Source organism: Triturus cristatus, chromosome 1_2 (assembly GCF_964204655.1).
Source record: "Triturus cristatus chromosome 1_2, aTriCri1.1, whole genome shotgun sequence".
Classification (NCBI taxonomy): Eukaryota; Metazoa; Chordata; class Amphibia; order Caudata; family Salamandridae; genus Triturus; species Triturus cristatus.
The window spans coordinates 340,853,875-340,870,992 of record NC_140580.1 but is presented as its reverse complement, the minus strand read 5'-3'; the positions used below and the strand labels follow the sequence as shown (position 1 = coordinate 340,870,992).

At 44.2% G+C, this 17,118-nt stretch overlaps 1 protein-coding gene across 1 annotated transcript in view; it reads left to right on the top strand.

Moving 5' to 3' along the window:
* Positions 1 to 14,956, top strand: part of SVBP (small vasohibin binding protein) — a 79,222-nt gene extending 64,266 nt beyond the window's left edge. The window contains exon 2 of the mRNA XM_085614883.1: positions 14,717 to 14,956. Coding sequence (XP_085471009.1) covers positions 14,717 to 14,803 — 87 coding nt within the window. The 3' untranslated portion in view covers positions 14,804 to 14,956. The remainder of the gene's footprint in view (positions 1 to 14,716) is intronic.
* The last annotated feature ends 2,162 nt before the right edge of the window (positions 14,957 to 17,118 follow it).

The following is a 17,118-nucleotide window of genomic DNA, read 5'->3' as shown; positions in this document are numbered from 1 at the left end:
TGAGGGGGTTTCTTGCATAGTTTGGTCGAATTTTTGTCGAATCCCCTTTGAATGGCTTGGTGTGCATGTGTATTAAATGTGCCCGTCAATAGCTACCCATGTTTGTATAAATAAACGACAAGGGTGTCTACTTGGAGAGTACCCACCAGCGGGGCACCGGGATTAGGCACGGTAGGGTGTCAGACATGTCAGAGCTTCACTAGCGGTGTGAATACATTCTACGTGGATTCATTGTATGCATAGTCGCCTTTTAATGAATATCACGCAAATCGTCATGGTGATAGGTACATACGGTTTGTCCAGCATGTCCTAGGTGTTTCTATAAATATATATTTTTTTAAAGTAATAAAAATCAAAGGCCGGCCCAGGGGGATGGGGTCCCCGGGGCCATAAGTGGCCTGAGGAGGGGGGCAACACACACAGCACCTCCCCCCCCCCCCTAAAGAATAAAAAAAAAAATAGGCCATGACCCGGGGGTTGGGGTCCCCGGGGCCGATTAAGGCCTTGGGAGGGCCAAATTAATTTTTTTCAACAAATTAGAAAAAGAAAGGGGGTCACACAGCCCTACTTCTAAAAAAAAAAAAAGACCGTCATCGCGCCGGAGGCCACGCCCCCTCCTTGCAGCACTCTGCAAACGCGCCCCCTGGCCAGTTGTAAGTTGAGGAATTAATTCCCCTTCAATACTGAGGGCCAACTAGCCCAACAGGTATCTCCAGTATGCGCCAGGGAGCTGCGTTGCAGACAGGTGTTCTGAGGCCACGCCCCTTTTTACACCTCCATGCAACGCAGCTCTGTGGCGCTTACTGGAGGTACCTAGTGGGCTAGTTTGACACTAGGGACCCTTAGGATTCAAGGGGACTTAATCTCTCAACTCAGAACGGCCACAGGGTGCGTTTACACAGTGGTGAAGGGAAGGGACGGGGCCTGAAGTGACGTGTGCAAACACGCCCTGTGGCGCGTTTTTAAGTTGGGGAAATAATTCCCTTTCAATCCTGAGGGACCCTGGGGTCCAACTAGCCCACCAGGTGCTTCCAGTAAGCACCACTGCTCTGCGTTGCAGAGAGGTGGTGCAGGCCGTGCCACTTTTTACACCTCTCTGCAACGCAGCTCTGTGGCGCTTACTAGAGGTACCTAGTGGTCTAGTTGGACCCTAGGGACCCTCAGGATTCAAGGGGACTTAATCTCCCAACTTAAAACGGCTACAGGGCGTGTTTACACAGTGGGGAAGGGAGGGGACGGGGCATGAGGTGACGTGTTCAAACACGCCCTGTGGTGCGTTTTAAGAGGTAGTTTTAATCCCCTGCCCTATTATATACTAGGGGCTTACAGAGGAGGTCATGTTAATCACAGGGGGACCCCAACGCATAGTGTGCCCTAGTGTATGTAGGTGTTTTCACTGTATTCTGAGTGTCTTTTAACATAGCACTGGCTCTAGGACTGGTTAGTCAGACTCAGTTACCACCAGTATCTGTCTGAAAAAGTTGAGGGTACAGGATGATTTTGCAACAAGGCTTGTTTCTGCTCTTCTGTTTGTTCTTTCTGCACGTTATACTTCTTCCTGCACTTTTCTTCGTCTTTGAGGACTTCTGTTGCTTCTTTCTGCATTTCTTTTTTTTCTTTCTGTGCGTTTTTCCTTCTTTCTTCACATGTCCTATCTCTGTAGGCATAGCTAGAAATTAGCATTTAAAAAACCGTTGAAATTCACTGAAAAAACCATAGGTTTCAGGCACGTTATAGCTAGGAATTAGCATTTACAAAACCTTAGAAATTCACAGAAAAAAACATAGGTTTCAGGGGCGTTATAGTTAGCTGGACTTTTCACTCGTACAAAACCATAGAAATTCCCCCGTTATAGTTAGTTCAGCTAACTATAACTCGCGCGCCCGCAATGCACTGCTGATGACATCACATATTACATCACTCATGACATGGTCAGTGACATCACTCATGACATCACTGATGACATCACTGATGACATCATCCTTGTGATAGTGGCAGACCTCCTCTCACCCTAATATAACCTTTGATACACACATTCAAAAATAGAGACTCAACATTTCAAAACAATGGACATACCAATACCAGTTACAACAACCTATTCAGTAATTGTAAGATCCACATCCACATCCACTCATTCACCAACAGTCCTATACAGTCACTCATACATGTACTCACTCATCATATGTACTCATACACCTATACATCCTGTTACACAACGCCACTCATCCATAAAGTTACTCACACACATAGTCACTCATGCTAATAAAGAATCAAACATCCGTTTACCTGCATATACAGTTATACACACACCACCACACTTACTTCTACAGAAACTTACACATACTTAGTCTTTTAAACAATCACTTATAGAAACACATACTTATTCATACAGGAACTCTTTTTATCTCTCACATATACTCACTTATATACACCAATAGTCACATATACCAGTTTAAAACATATGTAGTTACTCATAGAGACACTATTGAGACAGTCATTCACTCACTAACACACCCATGCACACACTCATCCACCCATACAGTCCTGCACACATGCTGTCTTCAACACATACAAACAGTGAGTCACTCATTCATGCACCTATGCACTACGTAATACCCCTACCGAACCATACAGACATCAGACACTTATACTGATACTCAAAAACCAACTAATAACCTATATAGACACTCATGTAGCTACTCACCAACCCATGCAGCCACGTATACACAAAGTGAGAGACTGATACAGATATTTACATATTTAAACATTACTCACTAAGCCATGTATTCACTAAGATACACTTAATCAGTCAGTTATACAATCAATTTTTCAAAAACAAATCATCCATTTAGACACTTATATACCCATTTATTCTTCCATCGACCTTGACATATACATATATAAAACATATGTAATTTTCAGAAAAACACACATTCACTGGATGATGACATCAGTGATGTCATTTGAGATGTCATCAGTGATGTCATGAGTGATGTTACTGACCATGTCATGAGTGATGTAATATGTGACGTCATCAGCAGTGCATTGCGGGCGCGCGAGTTATAGTTAGCTGAACTAACTATAACGGGGGAATTTCTATGGTTTTGTACGAGTGAAAAGTCCAGCTAACTAGAACGCCCCTGAAACCTATGGTTTTTTCAGTGAATTTTTTTTATATATATATATATATATCTAGCTCTTAGGAAAAGCGTCTTTTGTTTTGCCAATAACTATGTGCCGCTTGACGAATCTCCATGAAACTTTCTCAAAACGTCCCCTTTTTGGCTCAGCTACTGGGTTGAAAGTATCGGGGTGATCCATCAAGCGGGGGTCGAGGAAAAGGGGGTGTACCAAATCGTTTTCCCATGTTAAGTCTATAGTGATTTTATTAGGTCTTGCCTACGCAGCGCGCATGCGCTGCACAGGAGGGACCTTTAGTAATTGATTCCCTTTCGGCCGAAAACGTGCACACTTTCCATTGCTTTCAATAGCAATGCGTGCACGTTTGGTGATTCCCTTGCGGGAGCGAGCTTTGAAACCATCTGTTTGTAATTAACTTTCAAACAGATGGGGCCCCTGCTCGCTCCCCCAAGGGAAACGCTGTGTGTTTCTGTTTTCCCTGCTTTAGATTTCTCCGCATCCCCTCTTTTAACTTATTAGTTGACGCTCCTGTTTTCGCCGCATCTTGCCTCATCCTTTTCTCTCTCCTCTTTTTGTATCCTTGTCCTTTTCACTCCCCTTTCCCCTTAAAACCTCGGTCTGGTCATTAGTTCCCATACAAGATTTTTCAGAGAGGTTTGCTTTTCCTCCAAGATAATGTTTTTCATCCCACTTAAATCCCTGGCTTTATGGAAAAAAGAGCAAACGCAGGGACCCAAAGCATGAAATGAAATAAAAAGTTGATCGTGCGGGTTGCGCCTCAAATATGAAATCCAAGCGTGTTCTGTGCTGAAAGTAAAGCTTACGTAGCAGAACGGTACCACAGTCCGTACAGCCAGTTCAAGGATGCTACAATATTATCCGCCCCTTTGGCTTGTTCCAAAATGGCGATTCTAATGATTTTCGTTTTGACTTGTTCCGGTATAGCCTGGGATGTAGCACTTAGGGGTATTTCCGTGATGTGGGCCGGTCCAGAAGTGCAGTAGCAGGTGCAGGGTGGGGCTGTTACCATTTCACTTCTCCGGATACAGACCTTAGAACAGAAGCTGCAGTCATGGGAACCGGAGACGACGAGTATAACTACCTTTTCAAAGGCAAGTGGGGGTATTGGTGGAGACAGCCAGTTCTACACGTATGGTTATATTCTCCTTAAGAAAATCCCGGAGTGATTTTGGGCAAGGAGACTATGGTCCTTTCCGGGTTCCTTTCAAATCCTTCTCGGGACCTTTCTCTTTCCCTTTTTGAAGAAGGCGTAGTCACCCCCACATAAAAAAAAAAAGAAGAAAAACACCTACAGGGCTGTTTCCTGGTGAATGCAAAGTGATTTTAGACTGGCTATTCTCAACCTGGCGCCAGAGCCTCTTAAGCACGTGCGTAAAAAATGTATTGTTATATCGGCTCATCGCTTCACATGTTCCGCTCCCATCTCCTCGCATTTAGATCAGAACGCAGCTAGCATGGTAGTTGTAGTTCTATTTGGAATATATATGTTTATAACTTAGCCTGTTTCTGTGGTGAATCACTCTTGGCAACGCTTTTAATATGTAAAACGTATCATGATAACACGCGGGTTCTGCCTGTAGCCCTCACTCTGATGTAATCCGGAAAGAAACACTGACGTGCTGTCCAAAGAGATACCCATCTGGTGGCTAATTGCACATTGTGTAGCAGAAGGTCTGGTATCGGTCACAACTCCCTTGTTCAACCACATTGTGTGATCCTGGGCAAGGATGTATTTCATGTCACTTGTCCTGTAGGTGAGAACTTTCAGATGCTTGGGCTCTGGTTGTGTGCGGGTCTAACAACCTCTGTTTTGATTTAATGGCCTATAATGTTGTACTACATAGGATGGAATATGGGTTCGCTTTCTAGTCACTGCAATATTGCCACTAGGGCCGTGGCAGGAATGCTTCTCAGTTAAAACTCGTTTAAGACCTGTTTCAGCACGCCCGTGGATGAAGGTATAATGCTCCAGTGAGTCAAAAGAAATACATGTTCTTGAACTTAAAGGCAGCTTGCCATACTCCCATATCAGCACTCCAGTGCAGAAGCTTCCGTGAGGTTTGTTGCACGTTTCTATGCGGAATATGTCCAGGGCTCCCAAAGTGGACAAAGCCGTAGGTGCTGGTCTGACATGACAGTGGGTCGGCCGATTTTGGGCCGGGTTTTCTATTATTTTCTCTGATATTAAACAAACGTCCCCCCCCCGCCTCCTTTAAAGTGACACATGTTTGTCTGTATGGGCAGTTTGAACTGGCAATGGCAAACTGTATCAATGTTTTCGAGGTTGGAGGACTCTATAGATTTGAGCCTACTCGGGGAGATCTCTTTAAATTTCAGGGATTTAGTCTTTCATCTGTCAATCTTAAAATGCTTAAAAGAACCATAAAAACTGTGCTATTTTATTACCGATATTAAGGAGCTGTAATACATAATTATAAAGACAGGATTGTCTGCATGTAGTTGAAGACCAATAGCATCCGGTCTTGATTCCAACTCATGCATTTTTCTTCTACCACGTTATACATCCTCTCTCTTCATATCACACTCGCAAGTTCTTTTTTATAATCGATGCTTTCCCCTTTCTCGTTGTTTTCCTCTTCTTTCTCGTCCTTTCTTCCTTTTCGGCCTTTCTCTCTCTTTTTTTGAACCAGAGACTGGTGATGAAAAAGAAGTCAGTCTCTGCAGCCGCAAACATTTAGGCTCACTTACCTCATTGTGGGGCTCATGGCAGACAGCCCAGGCACCAATCCAGAAAGCTGAAACTCAGTCATTTACCACAGTCAGTGCTCAGGCGCAGAGGACAGCGCTTCTACAGCTGATACAGCGCTCCAGTGGCGCAGCGCTCCTGCACCACAGCCAGCGTTTGTGCTTCACGGACAGCACTTTTACACCACATTGAGGGCTCCGACATCACCACAGTCAATGTTCTGGTACTGCAACACTGTCAGTGCTCTCCTATACCACAGCCATTGCTCCTGCAGTTCACCACAGCTGTTGCTCCTGCACCCATGCTTGTACATCAGCCAGCGCTCTGCGTGCCTGTGACAGTCAGCCCTCCAACACCACAGCTGGTCTTGTTGCACCATGCCAAGCACCAGAGTGCAGCAGGTATAGCCCGCCACCAGGCTCACACATTTTGGGGGACCCGCTACACCATAGTCAGTGTTTTTTGTTGTTGTTTTCTTTCCTCAAAACAAGGCCATAGGGCCTCATTTTCATTGCTCACTGTATAACTCAATGCGCACTTGCTAAACTGAAACCAGAAAACCTGGACGCCTTGTGGATTCCTTGCTTAAACTGTGTTATCAGACAAATTATCTATTTCACAAGAACTCTTTTTTTCTTCATTATCTCGTATGAAAGCACTTCCAGATGTAGTAGTTGAGACTACCAGTTAAACAAAAATAACACTTTAAATAAGTACTTCGCAATGCAATGCTATAATGTACCTATTAGTGTCAAAACATACTCATTAAAAAAAAAACAGTAGATGTTGTATCAACCAGTATAAGGTCCCAAATGCAAGACTTATTGGCTATGCCAATGCTTGTCATTTTTTGAACATGACTACAGTCCAAACTGCTAAACGGAATCTCTCTAAATTTGGTGAAAAGCTAGATGTTAGTCCAGAAAGGGTGCTTGTCGTGACTTGATGTAATTCCGTTCAGTAGTTTTTCAGATATCTAACTTAAAACAAATATAGAAATGTGGGACGTGAGTCCTTACAGTTGACTCGCAGATCCTACCAACATTTGATTTGCTGTCAACACTTCAACCAGAAGGTGTTGGCAGCCAGCTTGGGACTCTGCTTGAAGCTGAGTCCAATAAAAAAAAACTGTTAAAAAAAAAATAGGGGTCAGGGTATTATTACCGCCATGCCATAGTAAACTGTGCTCAATTTCAACAAACGAGAGCAGAAAAAAATGCTCTTGGTTGTGGAAAGCGAGCACAATTGCTTTTACATAGGGGGAACTGCATATTAGCGTTACCCTCTGTGTCAAAGTAATGCCGGCTCCCGCAGAGGGTGGGAAGCCAGTAGGGACCCCCAGAGTAAAACCTGAGCCTAACTACAATGTCCGGTAACCTTTGTTGTTTTTTTCCAGTGATTTTCTAAGCTTTTTTTAAATTATGTTTCCTAACTATATCGTCCGAGTAACCTTTACTTAAAAAAACCTTAGGAATTTACTCTAAAAAACCAGAGCGGTGGAGAAAAGGGGGAGGTCTCCAACCAGCTCTCAGGAATCCTGCTGTTGACGTTACTGGAGGTAACAGGAGGGCTTGTTGACCCCCAAGGAACCTCTGGAGCCAAGGGGACTTCATCCCCTAACCAGCAGTGTGCCATAAGGTGTGTTTGCAGAGTGGTGGAGAAAGGGAGCGTGGCCACCGGTGACCACTTAGCAGTCCAGCTGTGTGGAACTTACTGGAGGTAATAGGAGGAGTACTTGGCCTCCAAGGACCCTCTGCAGCCAAGGGGACTTCATCCCCAACAAGTTTGTGCCAGGAGGTGCATCTGCAGAGCAGTGCAGAAAGGGGGCGGTGCCTCCAGCAACTTGCTGGTCTGTTTTTTTTCTATAATGGGGGTGGGCTGTGTGGCCACCCCTTACCCTGGGTCGATTTCAGTCCTGGGGAGCTAATCCTGCGGGGCTAGGCTATTTTGAATGGGGGAGGGGGGAACGTGGCCCTAGCCCCTGGTCCGATTTTGTTCCCAGGGACCCCATCCCCATGGCACAGCTTAATTTTTTTAATTTAAGGTAAGGGGGGGGCAAGCGGACCCCCTCCTGTGCCTATTTTGGCCACGGGGACCCCTTTCCCCTACCTTTTTTTAAAAATGTTAAATTAATACTAGGGGAGAGGGCCATGCAGACCTTCACCGAGCAAATTCAGCCACGGAAAGCCCATCCCCCGGCCAGTTACAGATATGGCAGAGGTGTTGTATGCCCCCCTCTCAGCCGATTTGGGCCCCGGGGACCCAATCCCCGGGGCCTGGCCATTTGAAGTGGGTTCCTGCAGGGCACCCACTCACCACTGGTATTGTGGGGTAGCCTTAAGTCCCCCGCAGTCTTTGTTGGCTCCCCGCCACCTGCTGGAGCCGGCATTGCTGACCTGCTACTTCCTCTCTGTCAAAAGCAATTATGCTCGCTTTCAGCAAGCAAGAGCATTTTCAATGCTCTTGCTTGACAAAAGTGAGCACAGTTTGCTATGACTTGGCTGGAGCAGTGAAACTCCCGCCAAGCCATTGTAAACCACTATTTCCCGGAGGTGGGCACCTCGGGAGATGGCAGCCCTGGGGGGTGGCAGTCCCCTGGGCCGAGAAAGGCCAAGGAGGGGGGCACACAACCCCCTCCCAGTCCTTGAATATAAGTTTGGCCCAGGGGACGTGGTGGTTCCTGGGACCAGGGCCATGTCAAAATTAAAAAGCCCCTGGGAGGTGGGGGTCAGCAAACCCCCCCACCCCCCCCCCCCACCCCCACTTCATTAGCTGCGTGGAGGTGGCATTCCCTGGGTCTACGGGAGACGCCATACGGGCCTTCCCGCACTAATTGTAATCAATAGCCCTGGGGAAGTGGCGTCCCTGGGGCAAAGGGGGGGCGCATGGGCACCCCCCACTTTATCATAAAACACTTACCCTCAGGATTGAACTCACCCGGGGGCTTCTTGTGAAGATGCGGGGAGTCCATGAGTCTCTTTTTTTGTGGTTTTTTTTTTTGCCGTGAATCCACCCGCGAGATTGCGGCAAATGTCTTTTTAAATGCTTTTAATCCCTGGCGGGGTATTTCTACCCTGCCCCCTTTTCCTTATGTTTTACTTTTTTTGTAGGACTTGGCTTCAGGCCGATTCCCAAGATGGCTGCCAACACTTCCTGGTTGAAGTGTTGGCAGGTAATCAATATTCAGTAGGGTCCACGAGTCCACTGCAAGGACACACGTCCCCAGATACCTCTATTTTTTTTAAACTTAAATATCGCTGAACTACTGAATGGATTTGCAACAAATCACAAAAAGAACACTTTCTGGACCAGCATCTAGCTTTCTGCCAAATTTGGTGCAATTCTGTTCAGCTATTCGGGTTGTAGTCATGTTCAAAATTTTTTAACTGCCCATAGCCCTAACATGGGGGAAAAACCCGTTTTGGGACCCCCCCTTTTTTTTCCCTCGGCCCCCGCTTGACGGATCACCCGAAACTTTCAACACAGCAGCTGACCAAAATATTTTTTTTTATTTTTTTTATTTCGTCAAGCGGCGCCAAAGTTATTGTCAAAACAAAAAATGCTTTTCCAATGAAAATTTGGTTCTAACTAGAACTACCTACTGGCTTTTGACAGTAGGTAATAAATATAAATATATATACACATGTATATGTTGTGTGGAAGCCATATTGTATATATGTGTATATAAAGAAGGAAGCCTTAATTCTTGGCGTAAAATCGGTGCGCGGCGGAGAGCTGAAACCAAGCTCCACCAACTATCAGGCTGCCCGAGGGAAACTTGCCGCGAACAGAGGACGAGATCTATAGATATATATATCGAAGAAGGCAGATTGCCGAAACTCGTCTGTCAGTGCGGGGAGGTCTGTGCACCAATAAATAACTTCTGATAAGGACCTGCGAGTGCTCTCCTACTTGCGCTGCTGAAGTGGCTTTGCGCGTGAAATTTATATATATAATATTATAGTTAAAATTATTTTTCACTTAACAGAGGGGGAGAAGTAGTGTCTTGCGAGTTAGCAATGATGGAACCCTTTTGGCTCCTGATTGACTGTAGAGTTGTGACGCAAGTGTAGAAGCAGAGTGCAGTGAAGGCTGGATTTAGAATGTTGAGGGAAATAGTGGTTGAGACAAAGACGTGTAAAACTAAACTCCGTATGTGTGGTGTAGTCATTAGCAGGTACCCAGGCTAGGTAAGACGCTACAATATGTACCTCATTCACAAAAATAATACCAACCACAGCAAAAATAGAAATAACTCTAACCATGCAACTGTACCTCAAGTAAACCAGAATGGTTCTGCCTTCACATCCGCAGCTCACTACTCTTTGATAGCCATCAAACAATTTTTTTCACAGAGATCAGAGGCATTGTGACATTATTCTTGTATTATTATGCACAGAACATGACTTCTGCAGTAAAACAGTTCTGTACTGCATCTTGAAAAGTTAAGACTTCTCAACCTAAATGGCACCTTAAACACTCAACATAACTAATTTCTCAAAATTAACTATGCTAAACTGACCACAATTTACCTGACAATAGATTTACCCATATGCTTGGCTACAAACAGCATGAACATCTACTATCCATATTTATGACAATGTTACTAATATTTTGACACCAAGTGTGGGAAATTTGTTTCACACTGGAATTTGTACAGTCTTGTATCAATATTCCAAATTGCTTGACAGTTGCATGGTATGGAAACAGCACGTCTAACTACGACCCTTAAGCTTGACTTATCACTAACATGCTGCCTGTCACATAGCACATCGGTGCCTCATCAGTGGTAGTAATTGTTATATAAATTCCCATACCCTACCAACTAAAGAGTGTATTCGAGAGATATAGAATAAATACGATGGGCTTTAAATAAGTTCTGATTCTATCCTTTTGGTCGACAACTAGTCTGGAATTTGTTGAAGAACATTTTTAATTGCACTATTGTAGTTGAAAATCGATATTGTAAGATTACAGATAGGATGGTTGAATTGAATGCTTTCTGGTTTCCACTCGAGCACCCCGCGCCACCTGCTTTTTGACTTGTTAGTAAAATGTGGGATTTTGGACCATTTAACAATCACCGCCTTTATGGTCCCTCTGGTTTCGTTAGGTGCATTCAAACTCTGTCAGCTTGCTTATAAAAAGGCACTGGAGGTTGTTTGTTGTTCCAGAATGTGGCAACTACAGCTATAATTTAAAAAAAAAAATCCAAGACCCCTTTCTCCTTTGAATTCCTCTAGAGTAAGCAGGGTGGAGAATTTGAATTTGTCTTGTGCTGTTTTCTTCACATCTACTGCCAGTTCTTAATTTGACCCTGCGGGTTCCGGTTCTCCGCACCCCCACTTAATTGGTTTCCAGCCTCAGCACTTGCACTTAAACTGTTAACACCGCACTTATGACACTCTGCTACATGTTGGCGCTGCTCATCTAATTTAGAGATAAGCATAACAACGGTGATATGAATACAATACACATTAAAAATTACAGATTCTTGCCTCCCCAAGCATTCCTTTAGCTTTGGGGACCTGGAATAATCTGAACTGTCGCACTTGCAGGCGAGAGAGATGGTTACTAGTTGTTTTCTCAGCAATGACAGGGGCGATAGCAAGCTGCAGTGGCCCCCTGGTCATAGCCCTGGCACTTATTATTTTACAAAGTAAGCACTGCCTAATGTTCTTTTCTAGAAGGTTGTAGAACGGAGAAAGGCAGTCCGTTGATTGAAAGCCGATGCTCTGTGATGTTATTTTTATAACTGCCTGTGTCACGTGCCTGGCAAGCCCCTATGAAGGTTTCCAGACCTCTGCCTGGCTCCACGAGCTGCCTTGAGTCATAGTGCTGGCACACCCCACATTCCAAAAGTGGTTGCAGCTCAGACATCTGACTCGGGCAGCAGCTTGCCAGCTGTAGCAACACAGCAAATGCTTTGTTTTTAGACCCCAGCATACCTTCTTAAATCCTTTTTTTCTTCATTCTAAAACGTTAATTGACAGACAAGTCTACTCCTCTCCCATACGCCGCCTTGAAATTATGTTGTGACCGCTCTATTCATCCTGTCCCATTCAATCTGTGCTCCTTCTTTGCGTCACTCACTCTTTCCCATAACTATGCTCCCGCTCTGCTCTTTGTGAGAACATTAGGGAAGCAGATGTCCAAAGCAAATAATATGTTTATGGCCTAATGGAATAGTGTGTTCACCAGTAGTGTGGGCATGCAGACCGTGCTGTTTGTATTCACCTCTCAGTGGGTTTTCTCCAGGCATTGTTTGATTAGTACAGGTGGGCGAGCCACTGAAGGCTCGAGCCAAATGCATGACAGGCTCGAAAGCCTCGCGGTACCTCGAACCCAAAACGGGTTCTCCCTGCCCTGCCGCCCATGCTCTTACTTCATTGTTCAAAGTTGCCTTCCCAACCCATTTCCTCTGCTGTCTTGCTGCAGAGGGTCAACCAACGCCAACGCCGAGGAATTTAAAATGCAGATAGCGTTCCCAGTGCGAGCACTTTAATGAAAGTCTAATGACTGAATGGCGCAGTGTGAATCCAGGAAACCTGTCATCAGTCCCTGCATCTTTTCCTCAGTTGAACAAACTGTGTGATCGGTGGCAATTATTTTATTTTACCGTGACCCCTTTTCCTGCATCACTGCATTTGACAACACCTCGGACTACATCAGTTGAGAATATCTTTATAAAATCCTCTCTTGTAGGTGAGTGCCATTTAGGAGGCAGATGGCACCCGACTTGACTCATGGAAACCGCTCTGGGGAAGGATGGAATGGCTATAAAGTTTGTTGCATGTTTGTAACAGTTGTATAACATAACGCTTGATATGTATTCAATAATGTGAAACTGGAAAAAATATACACATTCTATTTATAAAAAAAAAAGACTCCTGACAGGATAGATGTTCTTATCATCTTGCTCCAACCAACTACAGCTCGTACTACCCTGGTTTCATGTGCTGGGAACCTTTTCTAACTTGCCTGACACCCTTACGTTGATTTTGTCTACCGACACCCACCTCTCCAGCTTAATCACATGAAGCAGTGCCAGGTCTAGAAAGGTTTTGCTAACATCACGCAAACACCCATACATTCCCTTCAGACATACCAGGAATACAACCCAAAGCCTCCAGGTTTTGACCTCGTATGATTCTACTATATGCCCTTTTGTATGGACCAACCATCTGATTTTTATAAAGCACAAAGGTATTTGTCTTGTATTCGTTTGCCAGAATTATTGGCAATCCAGGTGACCCGATCTCCCCATCATCCAAGTTCTCCCAGTACATGTGGTTCCTAGCATCACTCAACCCTTTTGTAGTATGGAAATCTGCATGTTGTAATGTCAGAACAACTCTTAATTACTTGGTGAGATCAAGGTGTCATGGGAGTTGTCCGTATGCTTCCTTTTCTCAGTCTGTCAATAGACTGTCGTTGTTAATGGAACATGAGCCAGAGAGGCAAAACTTATTGTGGTTTTTAAATACCTAGCTTTTGAAGGTGTCTACGTAAAGGTTCTTTGACATCAACACCAGTTTTAATTATGAAAGGGTTTTCATTTGAATGCGATTGCTAAATAAAAAACCATGATTGCAACCATTTAAGTTCTGTACTTGTGTGTAGTGGTAACAACTGACGCCTACACAACGTACTCCTGATTAACAATTTGTGTTTCGATAGCCCTTGGGTACAGCTCTGAATTAAAGGCCCTCGTACTAATCTATAAAAGCCATTTTAAAAATAATGGGGAAAAATTCATAATCAAGGGTGGACCATTATCAAAAGTGCAAGAACATTCACCAAGGGTTGACATTAGAGGGCTAGTGAAATGCTATCCGTTTCATCAGCTTCCTGCTTTGTCCTCGCCATTCTTCAGGAAACAGTAGGCTTATCTTGATCATCTGTGCTTACCAGATTCATCCATTACAGAGATGAGTGAAAATTAATAACATTTGAAATACGCTGTGGACATGATTTTTAGCCGTCTGTGCTAATACTTATGTAAATTTTAAAGAACACCTACCCTCTAGCCTACACCCCTACTATATCTGAAGTTAATAAGTAGAGGCAATGTTCTAGTACCGTTACTCCGTAAATTGATATCCTGCAGTCCTATGCTTCTTTACTTGCAGGATTTTCTTTGTGTTCAACATTATGAAGCTTGAGGTCGCACTAATGACTTGTAATCTGTTGAGTGAAGGTGCATGCATGTATATGTCACACATTACAGTGGGCACCATTTCTAGGTACCGGTCAGATGTGGCCACTCTCATTAACTGCGTAGAAACTGGGGCGAAGTGGGAGGATAGAGTCTGCACATTTAGGTATAAGGAAAGGCCCTCAAAACAAATGAGTCTTGCAGAGCTCATATGCTTTGAAGGATTTTCTAAAGATCTTATGGTTAGTCTGTCCTCTGTGTTCCTGGCTGGCTGTTTCTCACCAGTTAAGCTCTAAAAATTACAATCTTCGTTTGCTGTTTGTTCTTTACAGAGATGAGATTCTTCTTCGGTTCACTATTTTTTTCTGTTATTTTCCAAACCCTTCAGCTTGAGAGCACGCATGATGTGCGCTGGCAAGCAAGGAGCTGGCCGTCCAGTCATGCCAATGGCCAATTTTGGCTCTTCTTTTATTTCAAAATGCATGAGCCATAGTTTATAGTTCTGCTGCAAGGAGAGAGGGTAGGGGCATAAAGTATTAGAGTCCCCTTAAAAATCCTTGTAAGAAAACTGTGCTTCTCTGTTTTACCTTTCTTCGCCAGTATAAGCGGCACAAACATTTGTATACTTCTGAATGATACCATCTCTGCATACCCTTCATCACACGGCGCTTTCTTTGTCGCCCCTCTAGATATATGCTCTCAACCGAGTCATGACTGAGCTAGAACAGCAGCAGTTCGAGGCCTTTTGCAAGCAGATGCAGGCTTCTGGAGAATAAAGGCGGACGGCGTTCCTGGTCTGGCATCTGCCTTTCTCCCATCACCTAGGACTGAAGGAAACCTGGCGCATGGGAGGAGCCTGGGCCGCCGCCACGAAGTAAATCACGTACTCCTGCGATGTAATCTGCACTGACTATGGCGGTCGATGGACAGTGTTGCTTGATGTTTGATTGGATTGGAGTGGGGTGGGGTGAGGGAGGGGGTTGCAAATTCAGGAAGAAACTTGTTTACTTGCGTTATAATCCGACTGCACTGCCTTTGAACTGTGATAAATCCGCTGTTCCCTCCACATCACTGTCTCTCTGATGAAGAACATTGTAGCCTGGTCGTTACCGCAACATTTCCTTTACTTTCTTTTATACTGTTTTCATATTGTTACATCCTTTTAAATGGCTTAATCAAGACTGTTTTTACTTGATTGTTTTATGTTCTTTTTTGTTTTTGTTTTTTAAATAAAACGGCTCGAGTCAACTACTCATTTAAATTCTGCTCATTGTGACATGTCCCAGTTTTTTTTATATAAATCCTGTAATGGACTTGGGTCAAGTTTAGCGCATGCTTCTGCCAGTTGACCAGAAGTTGAAGAGCCCTCAATGCCCATAACAGCGAATTTTGCTGTCAGTATGTACTTAGCATCAGGGGCTGACTGTAGTCAGAGTAGTCACCTCCCGGGACCGGCAGAGTGAGGGTAGGTCTTCCCCCAGCAGCGTGGATAACACAAGACACTGCACTATTCAGTGTCAACTCCTGCCGGAAACCGATAAAACAATAATCTGACCCGATTGGGGTGGATGTCCTAGATCGACAGGTACCACTTTTTAGGGTACTGTATGGGTGGCCACTTAGTTATTTAATTAGGGACCACTTCCAAAAAGTGTGGATAGATCTTGCATCGGTCCTGAAGAATTGCCTTCGAATAGAAAAAATGGCAAGAAACATGTTGACCCCAACAGCGCATGTCTCTGTGACCTTATAACAGGGGTGCGCGATATTCACGTTTTTAATCAGGAGAGTGGCCACATTCATTAAAACATTTCTGGGTGGACCTCTACCTCCTGTTTTAACCTCACTTTTGTATCTTCCGCATCTACACTCACTAGGGCCCTCACACGCACTGCACCTTAAGGCAAAAGGAAAAAAGATCTCCGCTAAAGGACCCCAAAGTGGGTGCCGATAGGGTATTGCAGCGCCGACCCGATAAGGAGCAGACACCCCACTGATGGGGGGGTGTGTGAGGGTCCTTTTCCGAAAGGAGGAAACCTCCTCCTGCCTCTAGTGTGTACCTCTGAACTCATTATTTGCACATCAACCAATAGTGTTCATTAGGATCTGCATACCATTTTGTTTTCGTTGTAGTCAGAGTATGCCCTTGGTGTATGTTGGTTTCTAAGAGAGCTTTGGTAAAAACCTATCACGCCTAATAGGATTCCACAGAGGGCACATAGCAAATTAAAGTTCACCCTTTTGTGTCTACCGAGGTCTGTATTTCTTGGATCAATCCTTACCTTCACAACAAATCCGATGCTTACAAACATCTAGGTATGTTTAAAGAGAAATTCAACTGCCGTGTGAGAGGGCTTGGCCCCCTCATACAGCCAAGAACATTTTGTCAACCTAAAATAATCCTCTTATTGATAAAGCTGTTTTTTTAATAGCAGATGTTGAAACAACAATGTTTTTTTTTTTTTTAGGAACTTCGATGAACCAACCATATTTTGACCCCTGGTAAGGCAGATGACAAAGTGTAGTAAAGATATGTCAAATGCTCTTAGCCAGTGACTTTTATAACCTTAAATGTAGGAGACCTTTGACTATATCCTCAGGTTTTCTGCCTCTGGGACTCCTCTACCTCCAGTGAGGGTTCTTTAAATTTTTAATCAATTTGTCTCTGAACAGGAGTGTTTTCGGGGCAGCCACAGCTATTTGGAAGAGGAAGTATGCTGTTACCCCTTAGGTGAACTTGATTTTATATTCTGAATCCTTGTTCTCATCTTTGGAAACATGATGGCATCCTCTACATTGCACCTTCAGAGTTGTTTAGAAAGATGGTTCGATACTTTCTTTTTTCTTTTCTCATCGTGTTGGTGTCACTTACAACTATTGTCTGGACAAGGAACTAGTTCAAAGATTGCGTAATCCGAGCTTTGAATGTCAGTAACTCGAAGGTAGATAAGTCACATGTCACATCCTCTTGACTGCACATCTGTATACTTTCGCTTGTTCCATTTTTTTCCAGTAAACAGTGTGGACAGAACTTTCCCTGAGGCCTTGCTCTCTAGAGGTCACTCATCACCTCTTTGCAAATTGTGCAAGT